We start from the raw sequence: 18,703 nt of genomic DNA on the forward strand, positions 1-18,703 counted from the left end.
TCCGGCTAAGGAAGTTTATTTAGCACGCTTACAACAGCATTTCATCTGCCATTCTTTCACAGATGATCAACGCCGCCGAGCACTATTTCTTAGTTCAGTTGGCAATGCTACGTGTGAATTACTACGTAAATTAGGTCCAGAAGAAAACCTTTCTGAGGTACCATTCGCACAGCTCATGGCCCGTCTCACTGAACATTATGCCAAAGCTCCTCACATAGTGGCTGCTCGCTATAAATTTTTTCAGAGCAGAAAGCAACCCCATCAGACACATACTGAATGGATAACTGAATTGCGTGGTCTAGCTAAACCCTGCCAGTTCATATGCTCCAAGGACGGTTGTGGTTCACACTACACTGATTCTCTCATTCGGGACATGGTAATTTTACATACTCCTGAGGACAAGATACGTTTTGACGCTGTCAAGCAGAGTAACCCTTCTTTAGAAGACGTCCAGCGTATTGCTACGGTTTATGAACTTACTACCAAGACTGCCGCAGCCATAGCTTCTCCACACGAAGTTGCTCAAGTCTCGACTCAGGCCCGCAAGTCCTCTGCTACAGTGAACCGTCCAGATAAGGCGCTCTCTACCAAGCATTCTCGCCAGGTTCCCTCTCGTAATGCTACAAGGAAGCCCAATTCTAAAAGCACCTCGAAACTCCTGCCTTCCTGCCGAGGCTGTTTCAAGCATCATGAACGTCGTGACTGTCGTTTTTTCAAAGCCACTTGCGAACGATGTAATAAACTTGGACACATTAAGACTGTATGTCGGAGTTCGCTCCGCCCTGCTAAGACTCCTGCAGCACGCCCGAAGCATATACAGCCCCGCCAAGACATGGAAGTGGATCAGATCAATCTTATTCTTCCCACAAGGAATTCTCACAAGATCATCGTTCCTCTCTCATTCTCTACTCGATCTGTCGATTTTCAATTAGACACTGGCTCACCTGTCTCTATTATTAATCTGGCTACCTACCATGACTTAGGTTCCCCTTCATGCTCTCCAGCTGACATCCAGCTTGTGACGTTTAACAAAAGGAAAATTGACATTAAAGGTCAAATCCAGCTTCAGGCTAGTTATAAAGGAATTCAGAAGGCCATTCCTCTTCTCGTAGTTAACAACTACACTGCATCCAACATTATGGGCATGGATCTATTTAACTTATTTGGTTTCCAGATACATGACAACATTAACGTTGTATCTACATTGCATCCTACTTCTGACGTTACCGATCTCCTAAAGCAGTTTCCTGAAGTCTTCGACTCTCAGCTCGGAACAGCAAAAGACTATACAGCTCACATACAGCTGAAATCCGGAGCTAAGCCTCGCTTCCTCAAAGCACGTCCAGTACCCCTAGCACTTCAAGACTCGGTCACGAAAGAATTAGAAAGATGGATACAAACTGGAATTGTGGTACCAGTTACTTCTAGTCAATGGGCTACTCCACTAGTGGTAATCAAGAAACCTGATGGTAATGTTCGACTTTGTGGCGATTTTCGATCTACAGTCAACGCACAACTCGACACAGATATCTTTCCTATTCCACGTCCAGAAGACTTATTCCGTCGTCTCGCTGGTGGACAATTCTTCTCTCGAGTTGATCTTAAAGAAGCATATATCCAGCTACTTTTAGACGAAGACTCTAAGAAATTTCTAACACTCAACACTCCTCTCGGACTGCTCCAGCTCCAGCGGCTCCCATTCGGTGTTTCATCCTCAGCGGCTATTTTTCAGCGCTATTTAGCTCAACTCACTGCCTCCATTCCCGGTTGTGCTAACTACCTGGATGATATTATTGTTACTGGAAAAGATCATCCGGAACATCTAAACAATCTACGCCTCCTTCTCCAGAAATTGAAAGACAATGGCCTACGAGCGAATCTCGCTAAATGTACATTCTTTCAGCCTCAAGTTCACTACCTAGGACATATACTTGATAAGACTGGAATTCGCCCTAGTGCACAGAATGTCTCAGCTATCGTCAACATGCCAGCACCTCAGAACCTCAAGCAGCTCCAGTCCTTCATAGGCAAAGCGAACTACTATAATAAGTTCATTCCCCGCTTCGCTACAGTGGCAGCTCCATTAAACGCTCTACGTAAAAAAGGTGTTAAATTTCAATGGACTCCGCACTGCCAACAGGCATGGAAAACCATCAACAACGCCTTAATTCAAGCTATACAACTCACTCATTTTCAGCCCGACAAGCTCATCACGCTAGCTAGTGACGCTTCAGACTACGGTGTCGGTGCCGTTCTCTCCCAGAAGGATCGTCATGGACGGGAACGCCCCATCGCTTTCGCTTCGAAAACACTTAATGACCATCAACGTCGATACTCACAGATAGAGAAAGAAGCTTTAGCCATCATCTTTGGTATTCGCCGTTTCAATGAATATCTCTATGGCAACCATTTCCTGATCATTACTGATCATAAGCCTCTCGTACACTTATTCCATCCTGGTAATAAGATCCCTGAGAATTCCCTCAGAAAGCTTCAAAGATGGTCCATGTTCCTTTCTGATTATTCCTATCAGATTGTCTATCGAGCCACATCCCAGCATTGTAATGCTGATGCCCTCTCACGCTTACCAGTTGGTCCTGATACTGCCTTCGATTCTCAAGAATCTGAATGTCTTCAGTTGGACATAGAACTTGAAGATACTGTCTCCAGTTTTCCTATTTATGCTACCTGCATAGCTAAAGCTACGGATAAGGACAGTACACTTGCTACTGTGCGTACTTACATCCGCAACGGTTGGCCTCTTCAGAGCAATCTTCCCGCCCACCTTGCACCTTATCATCGTATGCAGCATCGTCTCACGACTCGTGCTGGAGTCGTACTCCTAGAAGCAGGCACCATCTTCCGAGTGGTTATCCCACTTAGCCTACAGAAACAAGTTCTCGAATTATTACACCAAAGCCATTGGGGTATATCCCGAACGAAGCAACTAGCACGTCAACACTGCTACTGGCCCGGTATTGATGCCGCCATCGAAAAGCTCATCCGTCATTGTGAACAATGTCAACTGAATCAGAACGCCCCGTCTTCTGATCTAGCTTCATGGCCTCCTGCTACTACTCCATGGGAACGAGTTCACATCGATTTCGCAGGTCCTTTCCTCAATTCCATGTGGTTAATAGTCATCGATTCACTATCGCACTTTCCATATGTAGTGGATATGCATTCGACTACTACGACCGAAGCTACCATTCGTGCTCTACAGAAAATATTTACTACAGAAGGCTTACCTCAAGTACTCATTTCGGACAACGGACCTCAATTTACAGCTACTGCTTTTAAGAAATTTTGTACATATAATGGCATTCGTCATATCCTAGCACCGCCTTTTCACCCTCAATCTAATGGTGAAGCTGAACGCTTTGTACAAACATTTAAGAGAAGTATGAAAAAAGCTGTCTCTTCAGGCTTAACTAAAGACCAAGCATTACTCCAACTCTTAAGCAACTACAGAACTCTGCCCGGCGCTGATAATATCACTCCTGCACAGAAGCTCCATGGACGACCTCATAGAACTTTACTTTCTCTGTTGCAGCCTCTTCCGGCCCAGTCTCAGACCTCACCAACGAAGTTCTCAGTCAACGACAAGGTCTACACCCGAACATTCAGGTCAAACCCACTCTGGATACCTGGAGTCATCTGCAGATCTTTGGGTCATCGTCTCTACGAAATACAGACTACGGAGAAACGTATCTGCCGCCATCAAGACCAGATACGTCTGGGCTCCCGCCCATGTCCAGCTATTGATTCTATGGCTCAGCCACATAAATCTATTGCTGAACGAGCTTTAGACCATTTAATAACCATGGGTTCCTTTCAGGACGAGACAGCGCCACTCCGCCCGGTCCCAGCTCCGGACAATCCAACAGAGACATCAGCAGCTCCGGCCCAGCATCGCAGCCGCCGCCAGCGCCGCCGCCGTTTCACGCCGTACCGGCGTATTTAGGAGGGGAGGGTGTTGTATGTCCGGCGCTCCCTTCTCGCTCCGCCAGCCAGCTACACGCGCGCCAAGTGTCATTCTTCTAGCCTCGACGCGCAGCCCTCAGTGCGCGTGCCTGAACCATCGTGTGTGTACTATAAAGAGGAACTCCCAGCCTGTCCAGATGCCCACTTGCCCCGGTGTCCAGCTCCAGAATACACCCTACGTCGAGCACGGAGGCTACTCCTCTTGAAAATGTGCTTCGGCCAGGTGGACTGAATTTCTGGCAGTACGAGGTTTCACCTCTGGTCACCGCTCCTCTGGCCTATTCCGCTGCCCATATCCAGTCATACTATTACATACCGTCATATTTCCTTAATTAATGCAAGCTCCCTTGGTTTCGCTAAGTAAGAATTCTTCCAACATTGAACTTGCTTTTATGAACTCAGCAAGGAAGGACTTTCCAAAACATTTATGTCAGTACTTCTGATAGTTTTCGACTATCAACTTTTCATATCACAAGGATTATCTCTTCGAGGTAGTAGTGGATGTAAATACTGCAAACCTGTATATAGTGTACAAAAGATAGACTCTTTCTCAAGATTCCTAATTCATTTTGCTTCAAGTTATATTTCAGTTTTATTTGTGTAAATAGTGTATTTTGCATTTGAAGCGAATAATAAAGTTGTGTTTTGTAAATCTCAACCTTGGTTACAACATTGACCTCATCATCCCTAGGTCGTACCGGGGTCCTAGAGGGTGGTGAACGGTTAGAACCCGGAGAAGATGGAATTCCAGCCGAGCTCTTCAAGGAGGGTGGTCCTTTGCTAATTCAGCATACACACATGTTGACTGTGAAAATATGGAACATGGGAACAGTCCCTGCTGATCTACGGGATGCTTCCATCATCACTATCTTCAAGAAAGGGGACAAGACTCTGTGTAACAATTATAGAGGAATACCATTACTCTCTGTTGCAGGGAAAATTCTTGCTAGAGTATTGTCTAATCGTCTACTGCCATTGACTGAAATGTGTCTACCAGAAACTCAGTATAGTTTCAGGCCAAACAGAAGTACAATTGATATGATTTTCAGTGCAAGACAAGTGCAGGAAAAGTCTAGAGAGCAAAACCAACCCTTGCACATGGCTTTCATAGATCTTGTCAAGGCGTTTGAGTCTGTTAATCGAGAAGCTCTATGGAGAATTATAGCTCTGATTGAATGTCCAAACAAATACATACAGATACTCAGAATGCTGCACGACGGTATGTTTGCTACTGTTCTTTCCAATACAAAACCAGGAGACCCTTTCAGTATTTCTACTGGAGTCAAGCAAGGTTGTGTAATTGCTCCAACATTGTTCTCACTATTTGTTGGAACTATACTACACCTTGTGGATGATGAACTGCCATCAGGTGTAGAACGTCTGTATAGAACTGATGGAAATCTGTTTAATATTAACAGATTGCGAGCTAAGACCAAGGTGTCCTTAGTGTCAGTTATAGAGCTTCAGTACGCAGATGACAATGTTATCTTAGCCAACACAGAGGAAGATCTCCAATCAATCCTCAATGATTTTAATTAAGCATATGAAAGTATCGGACTGGAAATTAATATTAATAAGACTAGGAACCTTTACCAGCCAGCACCAAATTCCAATAAGAGAACTCCGTCTATTACAATCAATGGCCAGTCTCTGCAGAACATAAATCATTTTCCTTACCTTGGAAGCCATCTCTCGACATGTGTAAACATTGATGCAGAAATCCAATATTGTTTAAGATGCGCTAGTGCGGCATTCGGTCGTCTCCTAGGAAGAGTGTTTGACAATCATGATATCAGTGTGAGAACCACTGATCTCTATACATGGATCGCTGATGGCAGCTCTCCGCTGCAGGAGAAAGTACGCCAAGTTGAGTGCGCGGTTCGCCATGTTGGCGTACCAATCCTAGAGCTCTCCTTATGGGGAAGCAATGATAATATAGCCAATTTTAAATCGCAATTAATGGCGCGTTGGAATAATTACAAATATAGGGACATGTTCACTCAAAGCATAAGGACATTGGGATCACTGACACGTCGTTCCGAGGTCAGTAAATCTCCGGGATAGCAATAAAAATGAGTGTATAATAACGGCCGACTAATATTAACTTAGGTGCTGAATACATGCAATTAGCGATCGGTAACACAATACGAGTGAAAATCAGTTTCTGGAAACATTGCTGTAAATTGTATACATGTATGTCACGAAATTATGCATTCTTAAAATGATGTACCTATAAACGTAGCTCACTATACAGGCCTAGATTCGACATACCATAATCGGTGCTTGATAATGAATTGCTGTTTCCTGTTTCCATGAAATAACGCGCAGTTTATCAAATTAAAATATAATTGAAGCAAATGTACACATTCATAAAACCAGCAAATATTCAAAACTTGTCAATATATCACATTACCTGCAGCTTAATTTACTATTACAGACCTCTTTAATTAAATTCAGCTACCAAAGCAATATTGATGGTCATCATCAGAAATATGTAACACCCGTTAAATGATCCCCAAATACCACAACTAGTATAATGGGATAGCCTAAAACACCCACCACACTTTGCCTTCTCCCACCACTCCAGTGTCTGAAACCCATAATTATTACTGATGTAAATAAGGTCTAGAATTCCTCCAGACTTCATTTTCTAAGATTGTTATAAGGTCACGTCAATTATTTCATCAAAACCGTCAGTTTAATTATGACAAATAAATAAAAATATAAGTAAATCTTTACTTGCAGTTAATGTTCAGTAAAATTGAAAACAGTTGGCTACACATCGCTTCTAAGGCGTGCAGTTTGTCCATTTTTATCTAAACAGTCTTCCTCAAAGTGATGGGAGCAGAGAACAGCTGTTTTAGAAGGCTCCCAAGTCTCCCGCCTGATACTCCTAATCCATGATCTTAGATGTTCGGGTTTCGAGAAAGGAAACCTAGAAAAATTGCCATTTTGCTCCCAGAATATGCGAAATAAGATACAATAACCTAAAACTCAAAACACTACCCTAGGAAGATTATTATGTACAGTATAAAACTCACGGATGAAATGATTTCTCCTTCTGCTGATCGTTTCTGTTTGTACATCCATAATTTGAACACTGCGGTATGTTAATACCCGGTAGGATGTTTCTTCATTCGGATTTCACATAAATACATGCACATTTAAATTTAATTTTGTAATTTACAAGCAGTGTCCGCCTCTGTGGTGTAGTGGTTAGTGTGATTAGCTGCGACCCCCAGAGGCTCGGGTTCGATTCCCGGCTCTGCCACGAAATTTGAAAAGTGGTATGAGGGCTGGAACGGGGTCCACTCAGCCTCGGGAGGTCAACTGAGTAGAGGGGGGTTCGATTCCCTCCTCAGCCATCGTGGAAGTGGTTTTCCGTGGTTTCCCACTTCTCCTCCAGGCAAATGACGGGATGGTACCTAACTTAAGGCCACGGCCGCTTCCTTCCCTCTTCCTTGTCTCTATCCCTTCCAAACTTCCCATCCCCCAACAAAGCCCCTGTTCAGCATAGCAGGTGAAGCCGCCTTGCGAGATACTGGCCATACTCCCCAATTGTATCCCCGACCGAAAGTCTTGAATCTCCAGGACACTGCCCTTGAGGCGGTAGAGGTGGGATCCCTCGCTGAGTCCGAGGGAAAAACCAATCCTGGAGGATAAACATATTACGAACGAACGAATTTACAAGCATACTACAAGGCAACAAACCTAAATTCATAAAATACACTACTATTTCTTTTGAAATAACACAGCACAGAACACCCGTGGAACTACAATCAAGGGGGTTGGCGTCACTGAACTAAGCATAAACAAAGCAAGCGCGCTCCTCGTGGTCTATTCAATGGGTCTACTGCACCGTGCGCTCGCTGTCATCTTACTACGCCAGTCATTTTCTATTCGGCTTACTGCTACGCAAGCCACCAGCCATCCATGTATAGAGATCAGTGGTGAGAACCAAACTGTACGTTTACAATACTGTTGGAATTCCTACTATTACCTATGGTTGCGAGACCTGGACAACCTACAGGAGAAACCTAGAATGCCTGGAAAAATACCATCAACGATGCTTGCGGAGAATACTGACAGTTAAATGGCAAGAACATCGAACGAACATTAGCATCCTCGAGGAAGCCAACACTACAAGCATGGAGGTAAAGATAGTCAGGCATTAGCTACGCTGGGCTGGTCATATCGTCCGCATGCCAGATACACGCCTCCCAAAGAAAATCTTTTACTCTCAACTAAAGAAGGGTCAGCGTAACCATGAAGGGCAGCTTAAACGATATAAGGATGTTCTAAAGTGTAATCTTAAAAGATGTCCTATTGATACGGTCAACTGGGAAACTACAGCCAAGGATAGGCCCAAATGGCGTAGCATTGTATACAATGGAGTTGAACATCTAGAAAAAGGTAGGAGAAGATTAGAAGCTGAGAGGAGGAACCGCAGGAAAGAACGAGCGAATTCTTGCACAACCATCTGCTACAAATGCTAATGTGTGCTGTCACTGCAATCAAATCTGTGCATCCAGAATCGGACTGTTCAGCCATCTGAGACGACACAATTAATACGTCCAAATGACATTGTATTTATATACTATATTTTCGTTGTCGAATAAATGCCTATGATGATGAAGACTGTCGTGGATGTGTAAAGTACTGGAACAGGAACTAACGGGATCATCGCTTCCATTGCCGGATTCGTGGTCTGGTCAAACTATACAAGTTTGTCGACAAAAGCCTTCGGACACAGGGATGTCAATTTTCATACAAAAGCCATACCACTGTGATGTATATTTCTTTCGTCAGTACTAAATACTTGCACGATGCTCGGATATTGGGTAGATAAAGTTATACATTCGGATATACCCACCTGCACTGCTATGCTAAGCTTTCCAACCTTCCGACTACAATCGCCAGTAAATTTTCTGGACGAACAATCAAGAGACCAAAGTAAGTAGTTTGAAATGCAGCATTCGCAGTTTTAAAGCAGTCGAGAATTTCCAACATCAATCCAAACGCCGCTATAAAACATCACACAAGATCACGAGGTTCGTTACTAGGCAGGATGTTACCCTTGACACTACCGTGAGGACCAGAGCATTGATGTTTGTAGGCGAAAAGACCCATGATTTGTGTGGCTGGTACAGCCCGTATAATGTAGACACTCCGAGCAACGTACTCTGTGTGGCAGCTACGGCCCGTATAATGCAGACACTCCGAGCAACGTGTTGTGTGTGTCTGGTGCAGTCCATATAATGCAGACACTCCGTGCAACGTGCTCTGTGTGGCTAGTGAAGTCCATATAATGCAGACGCTGGGAGCAACGTGCTTTGTGGGGCTGGTGCAGTCCATATAACGCAGACACTCCGAGCAACGTGCTCTGTGGGGCTGGTGCAGTCCATATAATGCAGACGCTGGGAGCAACGTGCTCTGTGGGGCTGGTGCAGTCCATATAACGCAGACACACCGAGCAACGTGCTCGTGGGGCTGGTGCAGTCCATATAATGCAGACGCTGGGAGCAACGTGCTCTGTGGGGCTGGTGCAGTCCATACATTGCAAACATTCCAAGCAACGTGGTTTGTGCAGCTGATACAGTCCATATAATGCAGAGACACCGAGCAACGTGTTTTGTGTGTCTTGTGCAGTCCATATAATGCAGGCACTTCATGCCACGTGTTCTGTGTGTCTGGTGCAGTCCTTAAAATGCAGGCACTCCGAGCAACGTGTTCTCTGCGTCAGGTGCAGTCCATAAAATGCAGACACTTCATGCCACGAGTTCTGTGTGTCTGGCGCAGTCCATATGATGCAGACACTTCATGCCACGTGTTCTGTGTGTCTGGTGCAGTCCTTAAAATGCAGGCACTCCGAGCAACGTGTTCTCTGCGTCAGGTGCAGTCCATATAATGCAGACACTTCATGCCATGAGTTTTGTGTGTCCGGTGCGTTCCGTATAATGCAGACACTTTATGCCACGTGTTCTGTGTGCCTGTTGCAGTCCTTATAATGCAGATATTCCAAGCAAAGCGTTCTGTGTGGCTGGTACAGCCCATATAATGTAGACACTTCATGCCACGTGTTCTGTGTGTCTGGTGCAGTCCATATAATGCAAACATCCCGTGCCACCAGTTCTGTGTGTTCGGCGCGGTCCATATAATGCAGTCAATTCGTGCCACGACTTCTGTCTGTCTGGTGCAGTCCACATAATGCAGACACTCCGAGGAACGGGTTCTGTGTGGCTGGTACAGCCCATATAATGCAGACACTTCATGCCACGTGTTCTGTGTGTCTGGTGCAGTCCATATAATTCAGACACATCATGCCACGCGTTCTGTGTGACTGGCACAGTGCATTCATATAATGAAGTCACTTCGCGCCACGTGTTCTGAGTTTTTGGTGCAGTCCATATAATGCAGACACTTCATGCCTTGTATTCTGTGTGTCTGGTGCAGTCCATATAATGCAGACACTTTGTGCCTTGTGTTCTGTGTGTCTGGTGCAGTCCATATAATGCAGACACTTCGTGCTACGTGTGCTGTGTTCCTGGTTGAGCCCATGTAAGGCATATAGTGCAAGCCACGTGTTCTGTGTGTCAGGTACAGTCCATATAATGCAGACACTTCGTGCTACGTCTTCTGTGTGTCCGGTTGCAGTCCATATAATGCAGACACTTCGTGCTACGTCTTCTGTGTGTCCGGTTGCAGTCCATATAATGCAGACACTTCGTGCCACGTGTGCTGTGTTCCTGGTTGAGCCCATGTAAGGCATATAGTGCAAGCCACGTGTTCTGTGTGTCAGGTACAGTCCATATAATGCAGACACTTCGTGCTACGTCTTCTGTGTGTCCGGTTGCAGTCCATATAATGCAGACACTTCGTGCTACGTGTTTTGTGGGTGGTAAAGACCGTGTAAGGCGGATACTGGAAGCCACGTGTTCTGTGTGGCTGGTAAAGCCCGTGTAGGGCAGATAATGTTAGTCATGTGTTCTGTGTGGCTGGTAAGCACGTGTCAGGTAGATAGTGCGGGCCACGTATGTTTTGTGGCTGGTACAGCCCGCGAAAGGCAGACAGTGCATGGCAAGTGTTCTGTATGTCTGGTACAGACCGTGGAAGTCAGATATTGCAATCCACGTCCTCTGTGTGGCTGGTACAGCCCGTGTAAGGCTGATACTGCAAGCCACGTGTTTTGTGTGCCTGGTAGAGCCCGTGTAAGACAGACTGCAAGACACGGGTTCTATGTGGCTGGTGCAGCCCATGTAAGGCAGGTACTGCAAGCTGCGTGTTCTTTGTGTCCGGTACAGTTCTTATAATTCAGACACAGAGAGTAACGTGTTCTGTGCAACTGATACAGCAGCCCATGTAGGGCCGACAGTCTGAGCAGGGTGTTCTGTGCAGCTGATACAGCCCATATAATTCAGACACTTAATGCCACGAGTTCTGTGTGTCTGGTGCAATCCATATAATGCAGACACTCCAAGCAACCTGTTCTGTGTGGCTGGTACAGCCCATATAATGCAAAAACTCCGTGCCACGTGTTCGGTGTGTCTGATGAAGTCCATATAATGAGGACACTTCGGGCCACGTGTTCTGTGTATCTGCTGCAATCCACATAATGTAGACACTCCGAGCAAAGTGTTCTGCATCGGCTGATATAGTTCATATAATGCAAACACTTCGTGTCTCGTGTTATGTGCAGCTGATACAGCTCATATATGGCAGACATTCCGAGCAATGTGTTCTGTGCAGCTGATACAGCCCATACAACGCAGACACTTAATGCCACGTGTTCTGTGTGTCTGGTGCAGTCCATTTAATGCAGACACTCAAAGTAACGTGTTCTGTGTGGTTGGTACAGCTCATATAATGCAGACACTTCGTGCCACGTGTTCTGTGTGTCTAGTACAGTCCATACAATGCAGACACTTCGTGCTAAGTGTTCTGTGTCTGGTGCAATCCATATAATGCAGACACTTCGTGCTAAGTGTTCTGTGTCTGGTGCAGTCCATATAATGCAGACACTTCGTGCTAAGTGTTCTGTGTCTGGTGCAGTCCATATAATGCAGACACTTCGTGCTAAGTGTTCTGTGTCTGGTGCAGTCCATATAATGCAGACCCTTCGTGCTAAGTGTTCTGTGTCTGGTGCAGTCCATATAATGCAGACACTTCGTGCTAAGTGTTCTGTGTGTGGTGCAGTCCATATAATGCAGACATTTTGTGCCATGTGTTCTCAGTGTCTGGTGCAGTCCATATCATGCAGACACTTCGTGCTATGTCCGGCTCCATAGCTAAATGGTTAGCGTGCTGGCCTTTGGTCACAGGGGTTCCGGGTTCGATTCCAGGCAGGGTCGTGAATTTCAACCATCATTGATTAATTTCTCTGGCACGGGGGCTGGGTGTATTTGTCGTCTTCATCATCATTTCATCCTCATCACGACGCGCAGGTCGCCTACGGGAGTCAAATCAAATGATCTGCAACTGGCCAGCCGAACATGTCCTCGGACACTCCTGACACTAAAAGCCATACGTCATTTCATCTTTACTTCGTGCTACGTGTGCTGTGTGTCTAGTGCGGTCCATATAATGCAGAAAGTTTTTTTTTTGCTAGGGGCTTTACGTCGCACCGACACAGATAGGTCTTATGGCGACGATGGGATAGGAAAGGCCTAGGAGTTGGAAGGAAGCGGCCGTGGCCTTAATTAAGGTACAGCCCCAGCATTTGCCTGGTGTGAAAATGGGAAACCACGGAAAACCATCTTCAGGGCTGCCGATAGTGGGATTCGAACCTACTATCTCCCGGATGCAAGCTCACAGCCGCGCGCCTCTACGCGCACGGCCAAAATGCAGAAAGTGACAAATGTAAACAGACTAGAGAGAATGGCATAACATGGTGTATGTTAGGAATATATATGAATAGGGGTTGGACTAAGTTAAATGATAATACGGTTTGTATATTATGTGGTGATAAAAAGAGAGGATTTTCATTTACTGACGGTGTGCAATGAAACGTAGAAAGAGAGGCATATATTTATGTCAGAGAAGCAGTTGGAAGTGATAGTGATAGTTCAACCTGTGATGAAGATTTTTTTTTAAATGGTTAGTGAAAGAACGGAAGTGTGCTGGTAATTTATATATAAGTTCCTGGGTAGAATTAGGAATCGTTGTACAGTTGCAATAAAAGCAAAAAACTCTGACGTGTCAAGTGGATAGAGACCAAGAACCAGCTAGTGGTGCCGGGCTGAGTGGCCCAGACGGTTGAGGCGCTGGCCTTCTGACCCCAAATTGTCAGGTTCGAACCTAGCTCAGTCCGGTGGTATTTGAAGGTGCTCATGTACGTCAGCCTCGTGTCGGTAGATTTACTCCGTCTCCGAAAACCGTAAAAGTAGTTAGTGGGACGTTAAGCCAATAACATTATTACTAGGTAGTGGGTGATTATGATATATAAGCAAGGCATGGTATGAGAACTATATAGAACACTCAACTCAATGCAGGTTAAGGAGGATTTCCCCACTACTGGCTAACTGTGGGAGGGGAAGGTGTGGGGTGTGAACATACGTGTTCCCAAGGAGGGAGACCTGACTTTTTCGTGAGATGATTGTGCTAGGTCGGGAGTGATAAGATAGGCGGTCCCGCTGGTGGATATCTGCGTCGGGGAGGGGGGATCATCTCTCTACTGGTGCATCTGTGGAGAGAGAGGTAAGGATGATTGCTCTGGCTACCGTGTCTCCGTGGTTAGGGCAGTTATAAAGAGGGAAACGCATGCAGTCACACGCTCAATAAGATTTTTAGATGTAGTTAACATTTTATTTGTATTTTATTCTATAGTTATTTTTGTTTTATCCGAATAGATCCATTAGGTTTTTTACTGTACAGATCTGGAGAAAATAAAGGTTATTCATTCATTCATATTTAGCTGCATGTATGTTGGGTATTCAGCCCGAAACCTGGTTTGGTCCTCTGCAGCTCCGCCAACAGCTGTCATAAATAGCCTAGGCGTCACTGAAGAGGCGTACTAGGGAAATGAGGAGTGAGGTAGTTTCCTGTTGCTTTCCTCACCGAGCCAGTCGTTGCTATTACATATCAGTCTGCCAAGCCCACTGAAATGCATGCACCAACCGACCCTATGACCGATATGTTCACACCATTCATAACAGGGACTGGCTGCATAAGCAATGGTATTACTAGCATCACTCATACCTCAGTCACTTTCATATTCTCAAAGCCAAGGATGAGACTGAGGCAGGTCAATGAAAGTAACACATTTGATATAGCCCATACCAAAAGACATAGTGCACTGTAAACACTACTTCTCGCCAGCAAAGGCATCATATTTAGCTAATAAATCTAAAACAGTAGAGAAAAGAGGATCATAATTAGTTTAACTGGATTGTACTAACCTGTAGTGCCACGTAGTCCCCAAATCCTATTGTGGTGAGTGTAACGAAGCAATAGTAGAAGCTATCGAAGTAACTCCAACCTTCGTACCGGGAGAATACGGCAGCCCCTGTGGTAATGATCACGGACGACAACATTCCTGTGGCGAGCATAAGATTCATCTCTGTAGCTTCAGTTCTCTGACAACGCAAGTACCGTTTTGCTCGACAGATGATAACAGAAGCGAATTTGTTGAGACGCTCGCCGATGCTTTGGAACATGACGAGGCCTAGAGGAATGCCCACCATAGCGTAAGCCATGCAGAATGCTTTGCCACCAATGGTCACCGGAGTTGAGTGGCCATAACCTGCAAATAAAACACTCTTTGTATGTATTGTACCCATTGTTTAGGATCGCAATAGAGAGAAAGCAAAAGTCGTTCCTCCATGGCTTTGCTGTCGGGAGTAGCAACAGTTGATTATCCGTGCATCTCTGTAGCTACTCCGATATAATTTTCATTCTCGTCGCTTGAGCAATAGCCAATCAGAGTATTTATTCCTTTCCTCTTTCTTTCTCAACCTGTTTACCCTCCAGGGTTGGCTTTTCCCTCGGACTCAGCGACGGATCACACCTCTAGCACCTCAAGGGCAGTGTCCTGGAGCGTGAAACTTTTGGGTCGGGGGATATAACTAGGCCAGTACCTCGCCTAGTCGGCCTCACCTGCTATGCTGAATAGGGGCCTTTTTGGGGGATATAACTGGGGAGGAGGGCCAGTACCTCGCCTAGTCGGCCTCACCTGCTATGCTGAATAGGGGCCTTGTGGAGAGATGGGAAGATTGGGGGTGTAGACAAGGAAGAGGGAAGGAAGCGGGTTGTGGTCTTAGGTACCATCCCGGCATTTGCTTCGACGAGAAGTGAGAAACCACGGAAAACCACTTCGAGGATGGCTGAGGTGGAAATAAAACCCACCTCTACTCAGTTGACCTCTCAAGGCTGAGTGGAACCCGTTGCAGCCCTCGTACCACTTTTCAAATTTTGTGGCAGAGCCGGGAATCGAACTCGGGCCTCCGGGCATGGCAGCTAATCACACTAACCACTACACTGCAGAGGCGACCAATCAGAATATTTAAGTCATTTATTTGTCTCTCGTGAAAGGATTGTTTCTTGAGAAAAGGATGTTGTTTTGACAATATTAAAATGTTTTAAATGAGTAAATAAGAGAAGTCCGCCGACTCTGCCCTTGAGGCGGTAGAGGTGGGATCCCTCGCTGAGTCCGAGGGAAAAACCAACCCTTGAGGGTTAGCATATTAAGAAAGAAATAAGAGAAAATTATAAGATATAATAAAATGATACCATAAATTATTTGCCCCCTGTGTATATATAGGCTGAAGTATCAATGCTCACAACACCATATGGTGCACACTTGTTGGAAGGGACGCTCAGTTAATGGACCGGTGACAGAATATAGTTCCTGCGACGCGTAGTAAGAAATATGCGTTAATGTCACACCTAGATCAGAATACTTAAGTGTTATTTATCAGCCCAGAAATTACGAGTGAGGTGACGATGAAAGAAAGTTTTGAACCCCGTAGGGGAGAATTAACATACCAAGAGGTGAAATTTGTGACATAAAATTTTCGCGATTTAGATGAATGCTCGGCGTTACTTGGGATCGCATAGAAGTGTCGAGCAGCGTAGGGGGATACAGTCTTCTTTGAAGTGTTATGGTCTATCGAGACCGGGTCTGCGTCGATGTAAATCCCGACGGTGTCCGCTGAGAACCTGGAAAATTCGCGAGTGTGTCAGACTTCGAAAATAACTCAGAATTTCATTTTGCTAAGCTGATAACTGGACTTGGTCTGCCGGGCGAGTTGGCCGTGCGGTTAGGGGCGCGCAGCTGTGAGCTTGCGTCCAGGATAGAGTGGGTTCGAACCCCACTGTCGGCAACCCTGAAGATGGATTTCCGTGGTTTCACATTTTTAACACCAGGCAAATGCTGGGGCGGTACCTTAATTAAGGCTATGACCGCTTCCTTCCCACTCTTAGGCATTTCCTATCCTATCGTCGCCATAAGACCTATCTGTGTCTGTGCGACGTAAATCCAATTGTAAGGAGGACTTGGTCTACTTTCGAGTGAGAATCTGCTTGATGATGATGATGCTTGTTGTTTTAAGGGGCCTAACATCGAAGGTCATCGGCCCCTGTGAGAATCTGAACTTGTGAAATTTTGCTTAGTTCATTTCAATTCAAGTGAAACATACCGTACTCTAAGTACGTGTAAAGGCATTGAGACTTGTGTGGGGTGGGTTAAAGTTTTCATTTCATACCCGGAGAGGGCTACAGTTGCTCAGCTGGGCGCCCATTGAGGCTAGCCGAGTGCGGCCGGGCTCGTTTCTCTGAAATATGGACAGCTTACGTACCAAGCGAACGTCACAGTCAAGCGACAGAGCGAGCACACTCGGCTCAGGACGGGAGCAGTGTCATTCGGTTATGACTACGACGCTTTCCTCGCAACTTGTTAATTGGAGTAGAATACTAAAAAAAAACCAACTATAATTGCAAGAAAACCCGACCTTTCGAACATATCCTATTCTATTCTATTCTATTATATTCTACAGTGCGCTCGATATTACTAGACGTGGTTTTAGATTTCGTGTATTTACACATTAAAAGAAAACTGACACATTACAAGTTTCGTATTACAATGTACAAACATACGGGGTTGAATCGTGCAAGGTACGATTTACAGTTTCTTGGATGGGAATGACGGAATTTCCACTAAGAAAAGCAAAATTCCTGGTACTCATTCAGTAAAACGTAATACATGTACATACTTCAACAAACCGAGTGAATTGGCCGTGCGGTTAGGGTCGCGCAGCTGTGAGCTTGAATTCGGGATATGGTGGGTTTGAATCCCACCGTCAGCAGCCCTGAAGATGGTTTCCCGATGTTTCCCGTTTTCACACCAAGGAAATGCTGGGGCTGTACCTAAATTAGGGTCACGACAGCAACCTTTCCAATCCTAGTCCTTTCCCACCCTTCCGTCGCCGAAAACCTTCGATGTGTTGTTGCGACGTTAAACTACTAGCAAAGAAGTAAAGTCATCTCCGTACAGGCGATGAAGGCCCTTGGAGGGGTGGAAGGTAAAGGCTTCCACTATCCGTAACCTCGGCACTTGATGGGGTAGAGTGGTTAGCTCTGCGCCCGGCCGCCTTTGCCCCTAGGAATTAACCTGGTACTCATTTTTGGTGTAGGCTGAGTGAACCTCAGGGCCATGTGCATCTCCAGAAGTGGAAATCTCGTTTCTTAAATTTTACGACTGCCTGACGGGGATTCGAACCCACGTCCTTCCGGGCGAACCGAGCATGCCTTTACCGCCTCGGCCAGGCAGCCCCTAGCAAAGAAAAGAGTAGCTCAAAAATGCTGCTCTGTAGATATCAAACTAAATTCAGCAACTGTATAGATATCGCGTAGTGACGTAATCGGTTATAATTCATATTGCAGTGCTCATTGTTTATATTTACTGAACATTCTTGAGAAGTGTGCTACGAATGAACTTCCCTAATCGATAGAGTTGGCTGCGCGGTACAGTTGTGAGCTTGAAAGTTTGCATGCAGGAGATAATGGGTTCGAACCCCACCGTCACCAGCCCTGACATTGGTGTACGGTGTCTTCTCATTTAAACACTAGGCAAATGCATGGGCTGCACCTTAAGTCTACGGCCGCTACCTTTCCTACTTTAGGCCTTTCTATCCCATCGTTGCCGAAAACATGTAGGATACTGTACGTGTTAGTGTGATCAAAAACCAAATAAAAATGAATTTTCATGTCAAAATTGAACAATAACAATCTTGTGAAAATCGGAGACCACTTTATGTCATATTTTAAAACTTCAAACAGTGCCAAAAGCGTTGAAGTACACTAGTGTCTAAAAGTTAAGCATAATCAGTGAACGAGACCATACCGCCTGACAGGAATGTCAGACGGATTGCTGAACAACGGGAAGCTGAATCACATACCATATGTCACATAACTTGTCCAAAAAACAGTGTCAGAAAGGTTCTGATAGCTAAGGTATACCTTTGACAACAACTAACAAAACTTGGCATGTCTTCCACAGCAAAATATACTGTTAATAGGGTGTATGGTTACCGGTACCCCTAACGGCCACACATACTTCGCAGCGACGTGGGATGCTCTCTATCAGATGGTCCAATAGCTCTTGTGGCAGTCAATCCCATTCCTCTGAAAGGGCAAAGCGAAGGTTTTGGAGGGCCCTTGTTGGAGGCCGAGGGATGCAATTCGCCTTCCCAATGCATCCCAGGCATGTTCTATAGGATTCAGATCC

The 18,703-nt window shown here is 45.4% G+C and overlaps 1 protein-coding gene across 4 annotated transcripts in view; it reads right to left on the reverse strand.

Annotated features, from left to right (window-relative positions):
• The window catches only part of Task7 (TWIK-related acid-sensitive K[+] channel 7), a 92,020-nt gene that overhangs the window by 23,799 nt on the left and 49,518 nt on the right, over positions 1-18,703 (reverse strand). For all 4 annotated transcript variants that reach the window (XM_067139242.2, XM_067139239.2, XM_067139243.2 and 1 more), the window contains one exon: positions 14,379-14,722. In XM_067139242.2, the coding sequence (XP_066995343.1) occupies positions 14,379-14,722 (344 nt within the window). The remainder of the gene's footprint in view (positions 1-14,378; positions 14,723-18,703) is intronic.

The sequence above is a fragment of the Anabrus simplex genome, chromosome 2 (genome assembly GCF_040414725.1).
Source record: "Anabrus simplex isolate iqAnaSimp1 chromosome 2, ASM4041472v1, whole genome shotgun sequence".
Taxonomy (NCBI): Eukaryota; Metazoa; Arthropoda; class Insecta; order Orthoptera; family Tettigoniidae; genus Anabrus; species Anabrus simplex.